Source organism: Delphinapterus leucas, chromosome 2, assembly GCF_059928025.1.
Source record: "Delphinapterus leucas isolate spDelLeu-1000000601 "Yukka" chromosome 2, BTC_Dleu_Yukka2, whole genome shotgun sequence".
Classification (NCBI taxonomy): domain Eukaryota; kingdom Metazoa; phylum Chordata; class Mammalia; order Artiodactyla; family Monodontidae; genus Delphinapterus; species Delphinapterus leucas.
The window spans coordinates 33360378-33384857 of NC_143130.1; the positions used below are offsets into that span (position 1 = coordinate 33360378).

The 24480-nt window shown below is 48.8% G+C and overlaps 1 protein-coding gene across 10 annotated transcripts in view; it reads right to left on the reverse strand.

Annotated features, from left to right (window-relative positions):
* Positions 1 to 24480, reverse strand: part of PCSK6 (proprotein convertase subtilisin/kexin type 6) — a 187454-nt gene that overhangs the window by 15300 nt on the left and 147674 nt on the right. For 7 of the 10 annotated variants that reach the window (XM_089906643.1, XM_089906646.1, XM_022554545.2 and 4 more), the window contains exons 14-17: positions 5778 to 5957; positions 5594 to 5632; positions 2075 to 2177; positions 946 to 1142 (exon numbers count right to left, since the gene is read on the reverse strand). In XM_089906643.1, the coding sequence (XP_089762769.1) occupies positions 946 to 1142; positions 2075 to 2177; positions 5594 to 5632; positions 5778 to 5957 (519 nt within the window). The remainder of the gene's footprint in view (positions 1 to 945; positions 1143 to 2074; positions 2178 to 5593; positions 5633 to 5777; positions 5958 to 24480) is intronic. The other 3 variants (XM_089906644.1, XM_022554547.2, XM_089906645.1) reach the window with 2 other exon arrangements.

The following is a 24480-nucleotide window of genomic DNA, read 5'->3' on the forward strand; positions in this document are numbered from 1 at the left end:
CCCTCCTGCAGGACGCGGGCCAGAGGCGAGCTCTGGGAAGCGCTGCCCCCTCCCTGCACAACGGCCAACACGTCATCTGAAAACTGTCCTCCATCAATTTAACCCAAGCCCTCTCTTTGGCCTCTTCCAGGCTGAGGTGAGTGTTCAAACCTTGGCATGAGGTCCCGGCCCCAGAGCCCAACCACTCCACTTTCCAGGACAGGCAGGATGGCAGGACGCCTGTGCTGCTCTGAGTTCACTGGGTCATTGCTAGCTGTGGGCCCGTTGGCCTCGCTCGGCTTCACTTCCCCACCTGCAAGGTGAGGAAAGCGTCGCCCACCTCTTGGGAGTGTGGTCACTATGTAAAGTGCACAGCCAAGAACAACCTGTCCTCCTGAACCCAGTTATGCCCGGCAGCAGGCTCCTCTTCATTCATGGAGACCCGCAAACCTCCCTGGCCTTACACCCTGGTTTCAGCTTAGCGGCTCTTGCTGGGAGGGGCTTTCACCCAGTTTCAACCACCAAGGCCACAAGCCGGTGCTGGGTCCTGCACCCCGCCCAGCGCCCACATCCACTGCTCCAAGAGAGACTGCAGGGCCTACCCGGAAGCCTTTCTATTTGGATGTCTGAAATCGGTCTGAGCCTGAGAGCCACTGGCTCAAGCTACCTCCCTGTCCATCCTGAATAATGGACACTGACCTACAGAAGTGTGACAACCCCAGACTACGGGGGCTCCATTTCTGAGTCACTTTGAACCACCCTGGCCAGGTTTTGGGTGTGAACTGCTATCCACTAACAGGGTCCAAGGGCTTTGATTTCATCCTCTCTCCCTCCCTCCCGTTAAGGGTCCTTTCTCAGGACAGAGTACACAGGAAGCAGAGGGTGGGGAAAATTCTCCCAGGAGAGGGGACCCCAGCCCAGAGCGGGGCTGACTCCTCATTTCTAGGCCCGGGGACACACACTTACTTTCATCAGCATAAAATCCAGCGGGACAGAAGGTCACACAGGTGTTCACCTCCTGATGGTGGTAGAACCCGCGGCGGCAAGACAGGCACTGGGTGGGGCCCCGGCCGGAGCAGGTCTCGCATCCCTTGTGGCAGCGGCGGCAGCGGCGGGCTGCCATGTCCCCAAAGTGGCCCAAGGGGCACACGCTCACGCACTTCCTGTGGGAGCAGATCGGGAGAGGACTTTCCTACTGGCCCCAGCCCCACGCCTACCCGGCAGCACGAGGGTCAGGCCAAGGCAGGGCAGCTGGCTGGGAGGGAAGCCTTAGCTGCCTCCCGGTCAGCAGACTCTGAGGAAACAAAGGCCCCAGGGCAGAGGTAAACCATTAATGCCCCTGAGAAGTTCCTGATGCAGGAGAGGGTTGAGGGCTTGCATGGGAACCTGGGACTCCTGCCCTTTCAAAGTTTCCCCGAGGTGGACGGGGGCACTCGCAGGTTGTGCTTGGCTTCCTTGGGCAACACCACGATGGTAGCTGACTTTTGGAACGTTCAGCTCCGGCAAAACCCCACTGACAGTGCCCACGGGCAGTGAGAGGTCTCCAGGCTGTGTCCAGCCAGCAGGACAAACGTCTTCGCCCAGCGCAGGGAGGTTGCGGCTGTGTCTGGGCCCCGGGGACACCGTGAGAGTCCCAGCCGCACCCCTGCCAGAGCCCTGGTGGGTGTGTGCTCCCCAGGAGGGCTGCACCCCTACCCGGGTGCTCAGGGATGGGGGCTCCTCATTCACGGCCGACTGTGCTTTTAGGACAGTACCGGCCCTTAAGATGACATTTGTCTGCAGTTCCCAAGTGGTTGTCATGCTCAATACGACCCATTTTTGTTTAGCAAAATGGAGAGAAAAAAGTTTATAAGCACAGACAAAACAATGCCACGGCCTCTGAGTTCTCATGGTCACGAGTTATTTATAAGATGAGAATAAAAGGTTACCAAAACATAAAATTCCCCAGCAGTGACCCTCAGGGTGATCTCCTTTCCAGGGTGTTTGGTTAATTCCTAAGTATGGTGCCAGGCTGCGGGGGTGGAGAACACAGCTTGGCCACCTTAGCGGGACGCTGGGCGTCTCCAGGACACGCAGGGGAGGCCCAGCCCTTTACCTGCTGGTCTTGATGCTCCCCAGGCTGAAGTGGACACAGTTCAAGCACTGGTCTGCATTAGGGCCATCACAGCCTTTGTCACCACACTCCGGATGGCACACACCTTAAAGAAACAAGCATTTCCTTTCACCCATAGAGATGCTTTCTCAATCACGTCCAGTCTCCTAGGACCCCATGTCCGGGTCTCACAGGCCCCTGCTGGGCCAGAGCACCCACCCCTGAAGGACCCGCCTCAGCTGGGAGCCAAGCCTGGCTCTGGGCTCCAGTGTCAGAGGGTCTGATGACTCGAGACAGGGATGGCCCGAGGACAAGCAGGACAGCCGGTGGTGGGTGAGGACCCGGGTAGGTGAAGGCGGGCATTGTGAGGTTCTAGAGGAGCAGCCATGGTGGGGCGGGAGGGGCAGGGGACAGCCGCATGCAGCGTCCTCCCCTGCAGCGGAGTTACAATGCTGGACCAGCCACCAACTCTGATTTCCATCGTGAAGTAAAGAGCAACGCGATACAGGGCGTTGAGGGCTTGAAGGCGCTAAGGAAACTGCGGCCAAGCAGTGAAGATCCGGTGGAAATAAAGCGGGAGAGGCTGGAATAGAATGCGCCATGTCCCTCACACGCGGTGAAGGAGGCAGGTGGGTTTCCATGACCCTGGTGGGTCTGGGGTGGGCGGGAGCTGAGCCCTTTTCAGCTCCCCTCTCTCTCACCCTCAGAGGGGGGCATCCTGTCTTCCCTCGATCCCCAAATTCTAACTCTGGAAGCCTGTGTGGTGTTGTCAAAGCGACGGAGAAAAACGCAGGAGCTGGGGGACCCCATCGGGCGCCCTGTCCTAGGTCTCCCCTCCACCTGCGCCTCGAGGGAGGGCCCAGTTTGACTGGCTCTTGCCCTCAGGCCGGGCGGCCCCTCCATAGGTGTCCTCCTCATCTGGGGGCCAGGGCCGGTGCTGTGCTGGGACCCCCACCTCCCTTGGCCCCTGACGCTCTTCCTCCTCTGGGAGATGGTTCTGGAAAGCCTCCCCATGTGGGGAGGGAGGGGCCCGGCGGGGCGTTATGAAAGTTTTTGAGTCCTTGGAAGAAAAAACAACCTTCTACAAGGTTTTAGTTGTTGGAGGGGGTGGGGAGTGAGTTCAGAAGCAAAGAAGAGGTGTCTTGCCAGCCACCAGAGTTTCCTGGGGATGTGAGGGAGAGACAAAAGCCCCCATTCTCTGCCACCCACAATGGGTCTTTGCTGAGGGGCACAAAGCCCTCTTCACTCCTCTTTAAAGGGCCTCCAGACCTTCCCAGTGTTAGACTCAACTGTATTTGGCTTCCCTCCCTGAAGGTTTACCGCTGCCGACGTTTCCAAGGTTCTCATTGTGGGTCCCCCCGTGAACCCCTTTCAGAGCCGCGTGCATCCCTGGGGATGCACTAGACGCTCCTTGTGGTCTGGGTGGGGGAGGGCGCTGGGGTCGTGCTGGAGCACAAGGTGCCCCCACCCCTTCCCAGGCCCCAGACTCACTCGATTTGGGGATCGATTCTCATTTGACTTGGTCCTTGTTTGCCTCATCCCAATCCACTTGTGGTGACAGTGGCTGAGAGTGTCCCCTACTCGTGTCCACCTCACAGCTGACCCCTTCACAGGGCAGCTGTCCAGATGGCTCTGGCGAGGCGCCTGTCACACCCCTGACCCCCCCAGGAGCCCCGCTCCCCTTCCGTCCTGGGATCCTTACTGTCCATGGGCGGCTGGACTCCCCTCTCCGGCCCTCACTCACCTCCTCCCCTTTACTCCTTGTCCCGGGGAGAGCTGGCCCTCCACCTGTGTGCCCCCATCACAGCGCTGCTTGGTGCCCCCTGCTGCCGGACAGAGGGCGGGGCCCAGCGCCCCCCACCCCCACTGTCTGTATGACCAGCTCCGCCTCCGAAAGGCACGCAGCCTCCCCTGCCAGCTCACCCCTCAGCTGTGCATGAAGCTCCACAGAAAGCATCAACAGGGACTTCCCCGGTGGCGCAGTGGTTAAGAATCCACGCTCCCAATGTGGGGGGGCCTGGGTTCGATTCCTGGTCAGGGAACTAGATCCCACATACGTGCCGCAACTAAGAGTTTGCATGCCACAACTAAGGAGCCCGCCTGCTGGCAACTAAGGAGCCCACGTGCCGCAACTAAGGAGCCCACCTGCTGCAACGAAGACCAGACACAACCAAATAAATAAATAAATATTTAGAAAGTCTTCGAGAATCATCGCCCCACCTCAAAATCTCCCCTACCCAGCACCCTCTCTTTCTCCCTGTGCTTCTGCACCTGGGCTTGTTTGTCTGTGACTCGGAGGGCTTCCCCCAGGGCACCAACGAGATGCTCCTCCACACTGCTCCCCCTCCCCCTGAAGCCCTCTCCTCCTCTCCCTCCACGCCACACCCCTCCTGCCCCCTCCCCTCTCTCGCTCTTTCCTGCTGTGACTGGTGCACCCGCCCCACTTGCCCCTGAGATTGCACGGAACTTCCCCAAGTGTCGGAAACACACCTTAGTCCCAGAGACCCCTCTAACCACCTGGGCCAGGCTTGGGAAGGACTGAGCGGCCTGGGCTGCAGAACAGTTAGAGTGAGATTCCAGGACAGTGTGAGGTTAGAGTCATAGCAGATTTTAAGGGGGGGAAAATCAGTCCTTTATTAATAATTACCGAACCTTGCCACAGGTTATAAATCACAGGGGGAAACAGAGCAGATCAGTCCATACATAATTCAATGCTCCATTTTAAAGGCACGGTAGAAGAAGTTTAAAATTGAATCGGCCATAATTTACGCTTGATCTGTATTGGTGGAGTTTCCCATTTTGTTACTTTTTTTCTTCAGAAGCTATTAGATAACTCAAAGCATCAGTATTCTTAGATCTCACCCATCATTTATCAAGTAGCTGTAACATTTAGCTAAGGAAAATATGCCCAACCAGAAAGGCTCCATTTCTCACAAATCACTGGGATGGTTCAGAGGGAAAGGAAGAGCTTGCCACCTAGCTCGCTGACCGAAACTGTGCCCAGCCCGGCAGCTGGGAACGTCCTCTGCATGCTGCCCCAGCTCTCAGCGTGGAGCGCTGCAGGCCCAGAGCCCAGGGCCACCCTGCAGGGGCGCAGCAGGAGGAAGAGGATTTGCAACGAGGCATCTTTACTTCCTGTGAGAGGCTTGAGCTGCTTCTTGCAGCATCAGTGTCCTCTGACATCAGGTCTGAGACCTTGTGCTGGGTCTTTCTCCCAGGCCCCTGGGCGGGTCAAGATCTGCACTGCCAGCAACTCCTGGCTGTGCTCACTCAGCCCAACCGTCCTGGGCTCCCGGTAGCACTCTGGTCCTTCCCACATTCTGGTCACAAGGACTGAAAGTGGATGGACTAGGGAGAGGGTCAGGAGGCTGAGACTGAAGACGGGGGCCCCTGATGAAAAGGGGGCGCCCCAGAGGAGTGTCACTAGCCAGGAGGCAAGTCCCCGTTCTGGTTGGGCATAGGGAACCTCTATTCCCGGCCTGGGAAGGTTGGCGAGTACTTACTGGTTTGAAGCATACTTACTGGTCTGTAAAATATTAGGAGAGCCATGGGAGGGAGGAGCTGTGAGTGCAAATTACCATCATTATTACGACTCCCAGGAAAGAGGAAGGCCTACAACCCTAGCCCCGCCTTCCGCTGGGAACAGCCCGCATTTTAAGAGCTACACTGGAAAAATGAGCGTCTCCTCCGGCCTCAGGTTCATTACCTGTGTAGTCCTCTTCGTCCTCGGGAACCTCGGCCTGGGATGGCGACAGGGCGGCCTTGGGTGGCTCTGGCTCTGGGGCCGAGAGCTCCAGCATCCGGGAGCGAGACTGATGGGCGCTGAAGGTGGTATAGGGGTGCTGGGCCGTGCCGTACAGGATGAGGCTCCACTCTTTCAACTTCCCTGGAAGGCACCGGACCCAGACTCACCCGAGGGTCAAGAGCCTCCTTCGGGAAGCCCTTGATGTGCTCTGGCCCCTTGGTCTGGCCGGGGGCCTCTGTCACCCACGGAAGTGCCTGGCCCTGCCGAGTTCAGGCTCCCGAGCCCTCCCCCCGACAGCAGGGCTCTGAGCCCAGCATCTTCCCCTCCTCGTCATCTGGGGACCAGGAACCCACCTCCTGCCCAGGCCACAGTCTCTGTCCCTGGGTCTCGGCAGAGCCTCCCCCCATTGGCCCACACCCCCATGATGGGCAGCAGCCCCCTCCCCATCTTGGAACATCCAGTGGGTGGATCTGGGGCAGGGCCTGGCACTCAGCCTTGTCCCATTGTCCCCAAATGTGGTAACTCGGTTACGCTGAGGAGTCCTGCTTTTTGGATGCTCCATCCTGCGTCTTGGGCTCCTTCCATCCCAGTTAGTCCAGGGCAGGTGGGCAAGTTTGGCGGGTGGCACAAACCCAAATGTCCACCGAGGCTGGGTGTGGGGAGGACCTCCTCAGAAACAGGAGGATGCCTGGCACCCACGCTGGTCTGGGTGTGGGGGGAGGACAGAGGCTCATGGGAGAGCAGCTGGCTGTGCACAGGGATGGGGCGGGGGCAGCAGGCGCCCCCCCCCCTCAACCACTGCCTCCACCAGGGAGCGAGGCCCATGCTGCTCAGTATCCTCAGGTGAGAATAGAAGGGGAGACCTGGCCTGCAACGTCCAGGCGGGATCCCTGATGCAATAAAGCACACAAGGGCCGGGTTGGACGTGACCATGGGCCATGGGCCAGCTTCCCTTCTCACCACGGCGTGCCCAGCGTTTGGGACTGTGTGACCATGTCGGGGAGGTCACTGCTGTCACTGTCACTCAGGCGAGGGGCCGAAGGCCAGTGTGACCTGCTGGAGGACATATGGCTTGTGCTAATGGGCTCCGGCTGCCCCAGCCCCTCAGGGTTTATTGAGAAGTGGATCAACCCAACACGAATCGATTCTGTCCCACGGCGGGGCACAGAGCAGCACCGTTTCTTTTTAACCATCATCCTGGCCAACTAAGGCCCCAGGTCCTGAAAGCCTGCAGCCTCCGAAGCCCCCAAGTCAGGCCCTGCACTGCTTGGGCCTCTCCTGGCCTGGCCAGGATTGAAGGATGTGGGTCCTTCGACTTAAAAGAACCGTCCTGGGGCTTCCCTGGTGGCACAGTGGCTGAGAGTCCGCCTGCCGATGCAGGGGACACGGGTTCGTGCCCCGGTCTGGGAAGATCCCACATGCCACGAAGCGGCTGGGCCCGTAAGCCATGGCCGCTGAGCCTGCGCGTCCGGAGCCTGTGCTCCGCAACAGGAGAGGCCACAACAGTGAGAGGCCCGCGTACCGCAAAAAAAGAAAAAAGAACCGTCCTGAGCTGTCTCCCAGGACATGGGTCTCCAAAGGGCCGGCCTCTTTCCGTGGCCATTTCCCTAATGCAGTGAGCGACACTTACAGGAGAAGTATTGATACTTCACATGGGTGCAGGTGCAGCAAACACAGGGCCTGTCTATGAACGATCATCCGTTCTCAACTCCCGGGGATCAAATTAAAGCTACATTTCAAAACCACAAAGGCTCTGGACATTTGAACTGCTGAGTGATGAACTGTCATTAAGGGGGAGCATAATAACTACAGGGCAGGGAACAAGGGCTCTGTGAGCTATAATTTGAATCGGGATTTATTTCAGTCCTATATGATGTCTCCAAAAACACCCACCAAAGGCCTCATCACTAAAATTAGATTCTTATTTTCGGATAGAGTTTTGGTAGGACAAACAAGAGAAGAGGGGCTGATCCAAGCTCGGGATCGGCACACGCCCTGGGTGAGGGCGGAGAGCAGAATGAATTCCAAGAAACCAGGGAGCAGATCCTACGAGTTCTCATCACAAGGAAAAAACCTAGTTTTTTTCCTCTTTCTTTGTGTGTGTCTATAAGAGATGATGGATATTAACGAAACTTATTGGGGCAATCATTTCCCAATATGTGTAAGTCATTATGCTGTATGCCTTACACGTATCAGTGCTACATGTCAATTATATCCCAATAAAGCTGAAAAGAAAAAAAAAATTCCAAGAAACCAGCAGTAGGAGCTGTCTTGCAGGAGGGGCCCAGGATGGGAGGCTGGGGTTCAGGAATGGAAGAGAGACTTCATTTTTATTGTTTTCTCTTCTGGATTGTTTGATTAAAAAAACAAGCAAACCATGGCATATATTATATTACCTTTCACACACACGAATTTTAAAAATTGAGTTTAATTTAAAAATCTAGAAACAAATTGGTTATATGGTCAAGGAAAAAAAAAACATGAAAAAGCTGTGGTACTCAGGGCTTTTGATTTACATTTCCAAATAATCAACAAATGTGAATGGCTCAAAATCTACAAGTATAAAAGGGAACACAGTGGAAGTCCCCCTCCAGCTGCTTCCCCATCTCTCTCCGCCATCTCTCTCCATGGCAACCGGTTCCCTGTTTCTTGAGCACCCTTCCGGTGGTATTTTATTCTTATCCAAGCAAATACAAGCACATACTCTGCCCTGTCCCCTTTACTAACACACCTGGGAGCACCTTCTGCACTTTGCTTTTTCCATTAAAATGCATCTTGGTCATCTTTCCATCACTGCATCAGAGAGGTATCGCATCACTTACTTAACAATCCCCTCTTGACAGGCACGTAAATTGTTTCCAAATGTTTGCAATTACAAACAGTGCCATAACTGTGGTCACACGAGGAGGTACCTGTTGAGGTTGGCAGAGCAAGGACCCTGGAGCTGCACAGTCTGGGTTTGAATCCTGGCTCTGCCGCCTACTAGCTGTGTGGTCTTGGGCAAAGTACTTAATCTCTCTGTTCTTCAGTTTCCTCATCTGTAAAGTGGGGATAATAATAATAATATCTACCTCATAGAGTAGCTTGGGGGATTAAATGACTTTAATGATGGCAAGAGATTTAGAACAGTGACTGTCATATGGGAGCTGTTGCGCAGAGTTTGTTAAATAAAATCTAAGGAGCATATCATTTCACATGTGTGTAAGTGTATCTGTAGCCTACATTTGTAAAAGTAGAATGGTGCGGGGGAGGGGCAGGGATCAAAAAGGATGTGAATTTGTCATTTTGACAGACATTGCCAAACTGCCCTCCATGGGGTCTGGTCGTATCACACCCCTGCCAGGAATATACCAACATACCTGCTTCCTCACAGCTTTGGATGGACAATCTCACAATTCAGAGAAGTTCACTTTGCATTTCTCTTATTGACACAAGAAGCTGAGCTCCTTTTCAGATGATTAAGAGCTTGACACCTTTCTGATTTGATAAAATTGGAAGCAATTTATAAATTCAGAAATTTGCCAGAAATATTTGCCGGGGACAAGTGATGAAACTTCGAAGATGCATTAAAAGTGCACTTTTGGGGCTTCCCTGGTGGCGCAGTGGTTGAGAGTCCGCCTGCCGATGCAGGGGACATGGGTTCGTGCCCCGGTCCGGGAAGATCCCACATACCACGGAGCGGCTAGGCCCGTGAGCCGTGGCCGCTGAGCCTGCGTGTCCGGAGCCTGTGCTCCGCAACGGGAGAGGCTACAACAGTGAGAGGCCCGCGTACCGCAAAAAAAAAAAAAAAAAAAGTGCACTTCTGCCACGTTTGTACCAAAGATTCACAAGTGGACCAAGAAGATGGTTGCTCATACTCGGTTTAAATTTCTGTTCCTTCTCTCCATCTGCAAGAGATATTCACTAGAGCCTCTGAGGGCCCAGGTGCCGTGCTGGTGAGTTAGGGGCACAGAAGAAAGAGCGGCAGGGAGACGGCAGGAGGACGGAGGGAGACCTCCCCTGTCCTAAAAGGTTCTGTGCAGACAACCTGACCTGAGGGTAAGGTTTAGATAGTGGTGATTCTAGAGACATTTTCCTCCTTTTTTTTTGTACTTAAAGGTGAACATGCTCTTTTTACTTCTACCAAGGGAGTCTCTGTTTTTTTTGCCTTCATAAGACATGAAAACAAGTATTCCAGTATATGGCATAATTTGAAGTGCAATTCTCTCTTTTTTTTTTTTTTTTGCGGTATGCGGGCCTCTCACTGTTGTGGCCTCTCTTGTTGCGGAGCACAGGCTCCGGATGCACAGGCTCAGCGGCCATGGCTCACGGGCCCAGCCACTCCGCGGCATGTGGGATCTTCCCGGACCGGGGCACAAACCCATGTCCCCTGCATCGGCAGGCGGACTCTCAACCACTGCGCCACCAGGGAAGCCCTGCAATTCTCTTTTTAAGTTATTTTTTCCTAGTTATAAAAGAGGGATGATTATTAAATACTGAAACAAATAAGAAAATAAAAATCACCTCTAACTTGTCTGGCATATTCTCCTCTTGGCTGTTTTCTATGCGTGTTTGTTCTTCACATAGTTGAAATCACACAGAGCAGCAATGTCTCTTTCTTCTCTAACTCAGCATCATGTTAATCACACCCAGAAATCATTTATGCGCCCGTTTATTGTCTTCTCCCCTTCATCAGACCAGAGGTGTCACGTGGGCAGGAATGTGCCTTTCTTACGTGGCATACCGGCCTCAGCGTGTGGCAGGTTTCTGGGATGTGTGCTCAATAGATGTTTGCTAAATTAATATACTGATATCTTAAAATATCAGCAAACTATTTCACTGTATGAACATAAGCATTTTCTTAACCAATCTCTCATAATAGGTTATAACAGAACATGTGTTTCAGTTTCCTTTTCATTTTCGCTTTCATACATGAATCTGCAGGAAATAGCACTTGCTGCGTCTGAACTGCTCTCCCCAGGTAGATCCCCTGGAGAGAATACAACACTGTGAAGGCTCTTGACACATAATGGTAAGGGGCCCAGGAGCCCCTTCATGGAGTCTGGCATCTCATGAGGCTTGATTCAGAAACTGCCAGGTGAGAGACCACAGCGCACCTGGGAAGAAGCCCACCTGGTATACAGCCCACCTCCAACCCGCTGTCCCACCTGGGGCGAGTCAGAAGGATCAGACACCAGTGACTTGGCATCACAGAGTAAGGCAGAGACGCACAGGAACATGCATCTCTGGGCTCTAGGCTTTAGGGTGGTCCTCTCCTCTCGCTGAGTCAACACTTATCCACGACCCCAAGGGTCCAGCCCACGCGAGGACCAGGTCCCACCACGCTCACCATGCCTAGAGCCTGCGCTCGTTTTGAGGAGATGAGACACCTGGAGGGAAGAACCAAGGAAGAAGCAGAAGAAGAACGATCCAGGGCTACACCAGACCAGAGACCCAGTCCACACTCCACAGAACTGCCATCCAGAGGTGGGAGGACTTTGGAATGTTGGTCTGCTTTGGACAAAGCATTTAACAAGAGTGTATTGGTTACTAGTCAAGACGTCAGCATGCCTGTTCAAGCTTACCCTTACAATACCCAACTAGTACCATTCATTCCTTAGTTTCCTGGAAGAGGTCTGAAAAGATGCCCAAATCCAAATTCCCTGGCTTTCTCTCCATCAGATTCCTGAGCCCCTAGAAGAAAGAACGGCAAATCCACCTGCTTAAACACTCAGGGCCAGCACTGCTTGTGAGAGGCAGAGGATAATCCTAGCTAATGCCCCAGAGGCTGCCGATAAATGGCTTTATCATCATTCACCATCTTCAATGCATTTCCCCCTCAATGAATTGAATTTGTAATGAACAAACGGGATTATTCCTATTCAAAGAAAGAACGAGAATTAAGGGAAGACTGAGGTTGAATTTGCCAATAAGAAAGTACCAACACTAATGAAGCTTTTCTCTTCCAGCATTTTGAATTAAGCATTAAAAATCCTTGAGAGGGGAATTTACAATTGGAGACAAACCAGCTAGGAGCAGGGGAAAGGTTTTGTTAGATTAAGGACTCTGAGCTAATACTTTTGAATTCCTGGGTTTTCTTTGGCCATAAGAGAAGCTATTAACTATAAAGAATTTATTAATTCTCCCCTCCCCCAACATTTATAACATGCAGGGAGAAATTCTTTAGTTGAAACACAGTAAAGAAAGAGAAGCCTATAATCAAGAAATATGTTTCAGTCTAAATAACACTCCAGGGGAAGCCTTTTCCTTCTGAGGTCCAGGTAACCTGTTTACAAAGTTTAATGCAGAGGTTTGGGTAAAGGGATAAAAAAGGCTCTCCTCCTTCAGTTTATAAAAGTATACAAGGATGCTTTAAAAGGGTGAATTTTATGCTGTGTGAATTATATTTCAATAAAGCCATTATATGAACTATTATACACTCACAGAAATATCAACCTTTACTCAATGAATTTAACATAGTTATAAATGTGCTTTAAGTCCACATTATGGCAAGCAAGAGGTAGGAAGATAGAATTTAGGAAATGGCCTAGAAAAGAAGGAAGAGTGCACACATGTATGTGTCCCCTATGGACATGCACACATACACACATGCGTGCACATCTCCAGAGCCAGAAGTAAAGCCGGGCAGATGGGAGAATCTTCCCTATGATCTTGTAGCCATAAAAACCCTTCAAAATGGTATTTTCAGTGCCAGAAGGAGTATCTCAGAATCCCAAGCACCAGTGTTTCTTTGGGTGAAGTGTGGAAACACACATATCAGGTAAAGAACAATTACTTGTACAGTTTGGCAACACACAAAACCGCACTTTTCTTAATGGCACCTACAGGGTGAGATAGAGAACACTAAAATACCATCTTTCAACATTTTTCAGTTAGTTCAAAGTAATAAATTAATGGTTTGAAAAGACAAAGTCTGCTACACGGGCTATAATGGGACAGAGGTCATTCCCGCCACCCTCTCCACCTTTCCGCGCCCGAGATTCAGCCTCTTGTCAGGCTCCGAGGGGGCCCTTCTAGGGTAAATGCTCACGTGCTCTGTCCAAGCTCCTGAATTCTAGCCATCGTCCAATGCCTCCTTACCCAGGACATCGAGAATCCTTTCTCTTACACTATCTTCCACATGCCCACCCCACTCCCTCTTCATTTTCAGGGAGGTTTCCTCCTCCAACCTATCTCTTGCCTTTCTAATTTTTGCCTCATATTTTAAAATTTCAAGTCATTTATCTGGTCCTCCCAATGTTCCTTTTTAAAATGCAGCATCCTGTTCTTATTTCAGCACTGAAATACTTTATCATCCCTGAGGATACCTATGAGATAATAGAAATTATATATTGGTCTCGACCCCCGGTTCCTGGCACAGGGCTCCTAAAACCCTTGTCAATTTCCAATAGCACGGGGTTCAGGGAGCTGCTAGTGGGTGAAGACATCCACCCAGGAGGGTGATGCAGCCCAACTCCACAAGGACAGAGGCTCCTGCACTAGGGACCCTCACAGACCCTGTGTATCTCTTCCTCTGGCTGTTCATCTGTACCATTTTATCACAGCCTTTAATAAACTGGTAAACGTAAGCAAGTGTTTCCTTGAGTTTTGTGAGTAGCTCTAGCAAATTAACTGAACCCAAGGAGGGGGTCTTTAGATCTACAGGGCAGTCGGTCAAAAGCACAGGTGATAACCCAGGCTTACAACTGGTGTCCGAAGTGTGCGTATGTGTGCGGGGGACAGTCTTGTACGGCTGAGCCCTTAGCCTGTGGGGCCTGACTCTGTCCCTGGGTAGGTGGTGCCAGAATTGAGGTGTATCGGAGGACACCCAGATGGTGCTGCAGAGAACTGTTTGCTGTGGGGGGAAAACCCCACACATTTGGTGACTAGAAGTACCAGAAGTGAAGAGTTCTGTGTTAACAATAAAGGAGACACACAGGAGAGAAACACAGGAGGGAAGAACTGGCCTTTTCCCTACTTGGTTTTCTACCTTGGAACACCAACTATAGTTTTTTTGAAGTTTTGCTGTGTTGTTGTGCTTTTCCTGCCTGAATTCCCTCTTACCTCCAAGTTTATTCTCTTCAGGGTTTGTGTCTGTTCTAATGTTGCATAATCTTCTCGAATGTGTGGAGGTCCTTCTATATTTAGCAGTGAGGCACTTAGAATGATTAGAAGCTCTGCATGCTGAAATGTGAAAACGCACTTTTGGTTTATTGATTTTGTATCTGGCAAACTTGCTAGCCTGAACAAAATGAGAAAGGAAATGTTATCCTTGCACGCCAGATAGCTTAGATGTAAACAACGTTTGTTTTCATAGTAAATGCAAGCACTTCCCACCAGAAACAATGGAGATAAAAAGAAAAGGTAATATCTTTAAAGTGCTGAAATGAAAAAAAAAAAAATAAATAAATAGGGCTTCTCTGGTGGTGCAGTGGTTAAGAATCTGCCTGCCAATGCAGGGGACACGGGTTTGAGCCCTGGTCCGGGAAGATCCCACATGCCGTGGAGCAAACTAAGCCAGTGCGCCACAACTACTGAACCTGCGCTCTAGAGCCCACGAGCCACAACTACTGAAGCCCGCACACCTAGAGCCCGTGCTCTGCAACAAGAGAAGCCACCGCAATGAGAAACCTATGCACCACAACGAAGAGTAGCCCCCGCCTGCCACAACTAGAGAAAGCCCGCATGCAGCAAAGAAGACCCAATGCAGCCAAAAATAAACAAATAAAAAATACTGCCAACCTAGAATTCTATATCTAGAGAAAATAGCCATTCAAAAATGGGTGGAGGGCTTCTCTGGTGGCACAGTGGTTAAGAATCCACCCGCCAATGCAGGGGACACGGGTTTGAGCCCTGGTCTGGGAAGATCCCACATGCCGCGGAGCAACTAAGCCCGTGCACCACAACTACTGAGCCTGCGCTCTAGAGCCCGTGATCCACAAATACTGAGCCCGCATGCCCCAACTACTGAAGCCCGTGCGCCTAGAGCCTGTGCTCTGCAACAAGAGAAGCCACCACAATGAGAAGCCTGCGCACCACAACAAAGAGTAGCCCCTGCTCACCACAACTTAAGAAAGCCCACACACAGCAACAAAGACCCAACACAGCCAAAAATATATTAATTAATTTAAAAAAATGGGTGGAGTCACAGCACTATCACGATGACTTCCTCTAAGCAGAGTCAAAATCAGTGTGTCAAGAAATAAACCTATTTTTAAAAACAAACTGAAGATGGGTTTATTTTGGAATAAATCCAAGCAGAGCAAATTCATGGCCAGCAGACCAGCATGGTAAGAAATGGTGAAGGAAGTTCTTCAGATAGAAGGAAAATGGTCACAGATGAGAATCTGGATCTACAGGAAAGAACAGAGTACCAGAAATGGTGATCATGTAGGTAAATATAAAAGAGTAGCTTTTTTTCTCCCTCTTAATTTCTTTAAAAGACAATGACTGTCTTTAAAGCAAAAATATCCCTGCAAGATGGAGTCTGTAATGTGTACAGAAGTTACATATAGCACACAACTACAGCAGAAGGTGGGGAGGACTATTAACTCAAGTCTACAGCGACAATCACAAGATAGGCTAAAAATCCTAAAGGAAATAAGATGGAATATTCAAAAATATTTAATCCAGAAAAGACAGGAAAAGAGGAACTTATAAAAAATACTCTTGGATTTAATTTGTTAATATTGAACTTGGGATTTTCCTATTTACGTTCCCAAGTGACACTGGCTGAAAAGTCTCCATTCTCATAGTGGGCTGTTGGGAGTTGGTATCAAGGATACTCAGGCTTCATCAAACTAACTGGGGACTCTTTTTCCCTCTTTTTCTACTGTCTGGAAGAGTCTGTGGAATATTGACATTACATTTCTTCCATTTAAATGTTTAGTAGAATCTGCCGGTGCATCTATCCAGCCCTGAGTTTTCTTTTAAATTATAGAATCAATTTCTTTAATAACACAATTTTAATTTTTGTTTCTTCTTGTGTCAATTTTGCTGTTACATTATTTTTGGTCATTTCACTTAACATTTCGGTCACAAAGTTGTTTATAATATCTTCTTATAATAACTTTGATGTATATAGGATCTATAATAACATTCTACATTTTCATTCGTGAAATTCTATACAGATGACCCTTGAACAACACAGGGGTCTGGGGTGCCAACCCCCATCTATAACTTTACAGCCAGCCCTGCATCTGCAGATTCAACCAACCACAGACTGTGTTGGACTGTAGTTCTTATTTACTGAAAAAAAAAAAAAAAACAAACCTGCATCTAAGTGGGCCTGTGCAGTTCAAACCTGTGTTGTCCAAGGGTCAACCTGTGTTGTCCAAGTTTTTTCCTTGACCAGTCTTCCCAGAGGTTTATCAATTTTATTAGTGTCTTCAAAGGACCAACTTAGGGCTTTTGTCAATTCTCTCTACGTACGTTTGTTTTCTATTTCATTGATTTCTGCTAGTTTAAAAATTCCTTTTTTCTGCTTTCTTTGAGTTTATGTTGCTGGTCATTTTCTACCACTAATCTTTTTTTTTAACATCTTTATTGGAGTATAATTGCTTTACAATATCCTGTTAGTTTCTGCTGTAAAACAAAGTGAATCAGCTATACATATACATACATCTCCATAACTCCTCCCTCTTGCATCTCCCTCCCACCCTCCCTATCCCACCCCTCTAGGTGGACACAAAGCACCTACCATCAATCTTTACCCTTTCTTCTTTTCTAACACATGCAATTGGGTACGTACATTCCTCTCTCATCTCTACTTCACCTGCATTACCTGTTTGGATATGCAGTATTTTTATTATCATCCAGTTCCAAAGATTCCCTATTAAATTATTATTATTGTCCTTTTTGTAAAATAAATTTATTTATTTTATTTAGTTTTGGCTGCATTGGGTGTTTGTTGCTGCACACGGGCTTTCTGTAGTTTCAGCAGGCGGGGGATACTCTTCATTGCGGTGCGCGGGCTTCTCATTGTGGTGGCTTCTCTTGTTGTGGAGCACAGGCTCTAGGCGCATGGGCTTCAGTAGTTGTGGCACACGGGCTCAGTAGTTGTGGATCACAGGCTCTAGAGTGCAGGCTCAGTAGCTGTGGCACGTGGGCTTAGTCACTCTGCAGCATGTGGGATCTTCCCAGACCAGGGCTCGAACCTGTGTCCCCTGCATTGGCAGGTGGATTCTTAACCACTGCGCCACCAGGGAAGTCCCTCCCTATTAAATTATGATTATTTTCCTTTGACACATGAGTTGTTTAGAAGTGTTTTTCAACTATCAAATGTATGGGCTTTTTCTAGTTATCTTTTAAATTTTGATTTCTCACCTGTAATCTCAGAGGACAGGGCTTATATACTACCAATCCTTGGAAATACTCTGAAGTTTGCCAAATGGTATAATACGTGGCCAATTTTCAAGAATAATCCACCGGTGATTGAAAGGAGAGTGTATTCTTTGGTTGTTGGGTGTAGGTCCATTGGTTAGACCTAAATTGTCAACTGTGAAGTTCAAATCTTCTCTTCCTACGGATTTTTGCTATTTTGTCTATCAAATATATTTGAGGTATGCTAAATCTCCCACCTTGTGTGTGAGTCTGTCTTTTTCTCTTTGGAGCTTTAACAAATTTTTGCATTATATATTTCGAGGCCACGTTAGAATTGAACCAAATCTTTTTTTTTTTGTGGTACGCGGGCCTCTCACTGCTGTGGCCTCTCCCGCCGCGGAGCACAGGCCCCGGATGCGCAGGCCCAGCGGCCATGGCTCACAGGCCCAGCCGCTCTGCGGCATGTGGGATCTTCCCGGACCGGGGCACGAACCCGTGTCCCCTGCATCCGCAGGCTGACTCTCAACCACTGCGCCACCAGGGAAGCCCCCTGAACCAAATCTTTTATCAACGCGCCATGACCCTCTTCAGCTTTGGGATTGCTTTTCACCATAACATTTCTGTTTGTCTGATGTTAACGTAACTACATCAGCTTTCTTTGGTTAGCATTTGCTTGGTCTGTCTTTTCCCATCCACATTATTTTTAACTTTGCAGTTTTCTTATGTTTTAGATATTGTTCTTACATATAGTTCCATCAGTCTGTCCTAGCAGGAAGAATACAGCATAATTCAACTAGGATAATCCAATAAGGCTTTAATGAAGAGACTATTTACAGAGGTGTCAGCAGAGCAAAACAGAGCCACAAGGGATGATGGAGTTCCCCGGGGCTAGAAACAGAAGGGGTGTTTAGCCCATAAGTGTACAATAGTCTACCGGCAAGGGGAGGGTGGGGCTGCGACCCCGAGGGATGCTGGAGGGATAACTAACTCTGAAAGAAACATCTCCTTCCTCCTTCCATTCTCCCGCTGGAGTTTCCCCCTGGCTGAACTCCACCACCAGCCACAGGCAGAGAGTCTGTGGATAGACCAGCCTCAGGCAGAGTGGGGCAGACAGGAGTGGACAGGGGTCTGGTAGGTAAATCAAATACGCCCGCCCCGGCACAACAGCAAACACATGTAAAAACTCTAATCTGACAACCTTTGTCTTCTAAATGAAGCAATCTATTTACCTTTATTCAAACTATCAATACGGCTGGACTTATTTTCACAACTTGTTTTGTATATTTTAGTTGTTTTGCTAGTTGTCCTATTCTTGGTCTTTCTGTTGCCAGATGCAGAAGCCCACAACATCTCTTAACATTTCGATTTTGTCTTTGTTTTGGGGTAATTTGTTAGCAATTTATGAAAAATATTTACCTTATACTAAAAAAAAACCCAAATCAAACAGATTCTGAAAAAAATTAAATCACAAGCAAACTGGGAATAAAAAAAAGAATTATCAAAACTCTGGAGAAGAAATTTAAGATTGTCTTAAATATATATATAAGTCAAATAACAGACCAGAAAAAATATTTATAGGAGCTATGACCCAGAAAGGGTTATTACATTTGTATTTTACATGGAGTACCTATTAGCTTAATAACAATACTGACTATCCTCTGGAAAAAAGGAGAAAGGGCAATTAAAAGCACACACACACACTTTGTACACAAACACCTAGAAAAGTGTTCACCCTCCTTAGTAATTATCACAACACAAATTAAGGAAAGATATCATTTATCTCCTCGAGAGCTGGCAAATGAGTGCCTACTTGTGCCTGATGACGTTGTATGTTGGTTCAACCATTTTGAAAAGCAAATTAGTAAAATGTATCCAGCGTAGGTATATTTGTGGTTTCCACCGCTTATTTGTCCTAGTAATTTTACTTCCGGTGAACGATCCCAAGGAAATAATTTTAAATTTAGGAGAAAGCTTTCTGCGCTAAGTTGTCTGTTTATAATAGCAAAACCCCCAGAAAACAATCTATGCGTCCCAACGATAGAGGGATGCCTAAATAAATGATGGTATTTCTACTTGAAGTATTATAAAAATACATAAAATGCTGCTCACAAAGGATATAAAATGACATGAAAAAGCGCTTGATATGCAAGTAACAGAAAGAAATACGAAGTTATATACGCAGCATGGTTAGAACGCAGTAAAACATCAAGATGAAAAAACACCAAGTGGAAAGATAGACATATTGAACATGATGTGCTTCTGAAAATAACGAAGTCAAATGTTCAAACATTAAATGCACTTACATATTCTTGGCGCAGGGGGTGGGGGGGATCTGGCTGACAGAATGCTGACCAGTGCAGGTGCACCTTTGTACCTGATGCAACAGTGAAGAACCTGAGGAAGGGGTTTCAAGAGAGTTCTTCCTCTTCCCATACATTTTATTTTTCACCTTCATCAACATTTTGTATTTTATTTGCAAAAATGAAATATTAAAGAAGAAACTCATCTCTTTGTTACATCCACGACCAGGCGAGACATAGGGTGATGAACAAAGCCATGACTCACGTACGTGCACCTGAACAAGCAGGGTATCATGCTTCCTTTTCTCCTGAACTAGGAGACTTCGGGCAACAGCACCACTATAACAGTCCCCTGAAAGACCAGAAGGGAGGCAACGAGACCAACTGAAACTGAGTCCTTTCGAAGCAAATGGGGTAAAAAATGGAACTTTTGGACAACCGTGTGTATGGTGCCTGGAAACCTCCCGGAGTCCTCAGTTCTTTCCAGGAAGCGGGAGCGATTCTCCATAATCACACTTTCCAGAAATGAGAGCTTAGTGACAAACTTGGAAGCCAGCACAGAAGGCACATGCTTGAAATCTAAGCTGCCAGTACGAGATAAATTGAGCCATCAAACACAGATTGCAAAATCTCCATTCTTCTTTTGGAAGTGAAGTCTAGCTCAAAGCAGATGTCAATTCAACCGTGGTCAATAACACCAGCAAGAAAATGAGAACAGCTATGCTCTCAGGAGGAGGCAGTGTATGAAAGAGCTACTGAACAGAAATCAAGGGATAAATGGTATATTTATAAATGGAATATTTCCTGCCATATCAATAAACACAGGATGTCATAGTCATCAATGACTGCAGCCCTCCAACGTGAGTCAGTGAGTCCTGAGGAAACGCAGGGCTGAAAAGAATACTTGCCATCTAGCAGCCATCAGACTGCAGCCACTCCCTGCAGTGAGCCCTAAGGAAACTCAGGATATGAAAATACAGGATACTGGCCCCAGATAGCTGAGGTGCACATCAAAGGAAAGATTTCAGTGAGCCCAGACTCTTGCATCTTCCCATACATAGAAAAGCACTGAATTCCTTAACTTGAGATATCTGGCTTTCTTTATTTAACAATAATTTTTTGACTTTCCCAATTACCTGCTCTTTGTTGCAAAATTCCTATATATCCTGGCTCCCCCCTTGCCCCGTCAGAGCAGTTTCTCAGAGTTATCGGAAACACTGTCTCCTGGGCTGCAGTCCTCATTTTGCCCCCAATACAACTTAACTCGCAGGTCTCACGTTCTGCATTTTTTAAAGTCAACGCAAGAAACCATGGAACGTTTTATGACGAAAAAAGGGAAGGAACAGTCACACCGGAGAGGCTAATTTCTACCTCTTTTAACTGATTATTAAACGGGTTACTGAGTGTGCATAGCTGAAAACAGTTAATTCAAATTACATGAGCTCTTGATTTAAACAAGGTTCAGGGCTGCGGGTACCTACATTCACTCCATCATCCAACACCTGCTTATTATAGCCATGTTCCAAGGGCTGAGCGCCGGGAAGAGAGGAGAGACCACGTCCTGCACTTCCTGTAGTGCAGAATCACACCCAACCAGTTCTAATGGGATGCCCGTGATGACCCACCCCTCGCAGTAGTTCACGGGGATTACTGAAGCGCACAATTAGTCTGCCACTGACCACACGCTTTAGGCAACATTCTCTAGAGAGCAAGCACTGCAGCAAAGCCCAGGGGCTGAGGCTTCACGGGGAGGTGCAGTCCTGGGGCGACAGGAGTGTGGAGGAGGGGCGGCCGGGAAGGGGGAAACAAGTACCAAGCTGGCTGCAACTTCACACCAAAGCAGCAGGTTGCTAGGCCAGGGGAGGTCTTCCGAATGGGCCTTGTGGGGCATGTGGGAAGGACGTAGGCCTCTCTCTCGGCTCTCCCTGGGCAAACCTCCCGTGCACTCCCAGGTGTGCTACCTGCCCCTCCAGGTGGCTAGATGCTGGTGTGAACTAAAATATCACCTGCCGTATCAGTGAACAAAGGATGTTGCAGCCATCAAGCCATCACATTACAGCCACCCTGACGTGAGCCCTGAGGAAACTCAGATGGAGATAAAGGGGCTGCCCACTGCCACCCTTGGCCACTGCAGCCACCCCCAATGGTGCACCCTAAGGGGACTCAGGATGGAGAAAAGCAGGATACTGGCCCCAGATAGCTGAGGAGCATATCAAAGGAATGACTTCAGGGAGCCCAGAATCTTGCATCTTTCTATACACAGAATAGCACTAAATTCCTTAACTTGAGATGTCTGGTTTTCTTGTAAAGATTTTTTTTTTTTGGATGTGGACTATTTTAAAAGTCTTTATTGAATTTTTTACAATATTGCTTCTGTTTTATGTTTTGTTGTTTTGGCTTGAGGCATGTGGGATCTTAGCTCCCTGGCCAGGGATCGAACCTACACCTGCTGCATTGGAAGGCAAAGTCTTAACCACTGGACTGCCAGGGAAGTCCCTGGTTTTCTTTAATTGACAATAGTCTTCTGATGTTTTGACTGCTTCGTTGCAAAAACTCCTGTACATCCTGGCTTCCCCCTTGCCTCTTTGGAGCAGTCCCTCAGAACTACCTGCGAGGCGGTGTTCCGGGCTTAATTCCTCAGCTTTGCCAGCCAAATAAAACATAACTCTCAACTTTTAGGTTGTGCTTTTTTTTTTTCAGTCGACACCAGGAAGCCTGGATTTCACATGTCACTTGGAAGTGGAGAGAAAAGTTACAGCCTCCTCACGTCCTCTTGGGTTGGATTGGCCCCCTCTGGCCAATGCAGCTCCTACCTGTGTGGGAACAAGGCAGCTGTGCCCTAGCTGAGGCTTCACCTCGGTGGAGGCTGAGGGAGCTGACGTGGGGACAGACCTCTCCATTGGTCGAGAGGCGAGGCCCCAAGGCAGCGGGGCCGAGGCAACCTGGGGAGCACACGGCGGGTGCGGTGTGAGATGTAAGGAGTAAAGTGTAATCAACACACAGGATTCAATGCAGAAGGCATGAACTACCACAGGTAAAGTTCGAAAAGAATGACTTCCCTGGGCTTTCTTGGGTCCCTTCCCTTCCATTCAAGGGAGCATCGCAGCTTGCTAAGGCAGGAATGCAAAACGTGACACAGAAGAGAGAGCATAACACTGAGAGTTATCAGTCAGTGCTTTAGATGTTTCAGCTCAAAACCCTAAAACCTCAAAATTCCTCACCAAGTACCTGTTCGTATAAAATCTACATTTGGACCTCACCAGGCCTGTGATGCAGATACTATTATTCGCGTCACACGTGTGCAGGAAGGGAGGGGCTGAGAGGTTCCAGAACCAGGCCAGAAAGTGGCCTGGCAGGAACTCAGATCACACCTGCCAGGCTCTGCTCTGGGCTCACCCCACGCAGGGTCCCCAGGCCTGAATGCTGAGCCCGACTCCGGGCTCTGTGGAGCCTGGTCTCCCTCTCGCCACCCGCTTCTCACAGACTCTGCCTCCTCTCAGTCAGGTGAGTGTGAATGGGGCGCAGGTTCCAGCTTCGTAACTCACCTGGGCCCCTGCAGCTTTACTCGCACGTTTTGGCAAACACACCACATGCTGCCTGGACCTCTTTGATCTTGCCCCGGCTTCACCTTTCAGGTTTGGGGGAAGGAGAAACCCAAAGATGGGATTCCACGGAAGGGAGCTGGTGGAGTCAGGTGCTCTGGGCCAGCTCCAAAGAAAGCCAAGACGTGTGGGAACATCTTACATGGCTCTGCCTCGGGGCTCACTGCATGCACACAGAGCCACTCAGGGCCAGGGCAGTTTGCCGTGTATTATCTGCTCACAGCAGTTTCAAAACCAAGCTGTGAGCAAATTTTTGCTTTTGTTTGGAAAAAATGTTGCTTAAGAAGAAGAAAGGATAGAAATGGACCTGCTAAGCTCCAAACTTGAAAGAACTGGCTGGATGGCAACCCAGCATGTCCTCAGCACAGCACCCCTGGATTCTGTTGTTTCCAAATTCCTGGGCTCTCCAGAATCACAGCCAGTTTAATCTTCTTCAAAGGTGTGGAGGCAGGTCTCTACCTGTTCCCTCTGGGCTGGAGCTTTCCCGGAGGGAAAATGGACCAGTTCCCAAAGGCTGCGGTTAGAACCTACACATGTGAGAAGCGGGGGGAAAAGGGACTGAGCTTCCATGACAACCCATCCCGTGCCAGGTCATGCTGGAAATGTTCATTCCCATCAGGTGCCCAAACATGCCCACAAGGGAGTTATTATCACTCACAAGGTCTCCTAGGCAGTAGTTGGTGGAGCTGGAACCGGGACCCAGGCCTTTTTACGTCTATATTCAGGCTCTCTATACCAGATCATGCTGTGGCCCTACCTACAGAATGCCAGGCACATTCTCGGTTTTGTTTTGTAATCCCCGGAACTTCCGCTTGTTTGCTTGTTATCCTGATATTCACCTTCCTGTCTCTGTTTTAATTTGTACTTTCTTCTATTACTGCAAAGATTAAATAGCTTTTGTTTACTGGTTGTCATTTTTCTTCATGAATTGCTCTTTCAAGCTCTTTGCCTATTTTTCTAGTGGGATGCTTCACATATTTCTTAGTGATCTGTGAGACTTCTTAGTGATTCCTTACATATTAAGGCTATAACGGTATAAACCTCTGTTTGCAATCATCTAACCATGGGATTTGAGATGAAGAAGGTGTCTGCCTGTGTATGGAATTTTTTATACCAAATACTGTTTTAATTATCCCCCTTGGAAAAATGACTTTTTAGCATATTGAGAATTCAAATGATGACTGTTTACTGATTAGCAAGACTTAGTAAAGAAAAAAAAAAAGTAGTTTGAATTAGTAAATAAGCAGTTAAACCAGTGGCAATTAGACCTTTCTCCTCCAAGTGGGTCTTGGAAAGAAACAAACCAATGAAATAAGAGCTCCTGATTGTGCTGCCTGGTCCCTGAGGAGGGACCAAGGCTCTGCTCAGGGGGGCTGGCTATTGGGATAAAAAGGAGTTTTGGGGTTGGGGGCAGAGCACTTTGTAAGGTTTGAGCCTGGGTCACAATTGAACGTATCCACC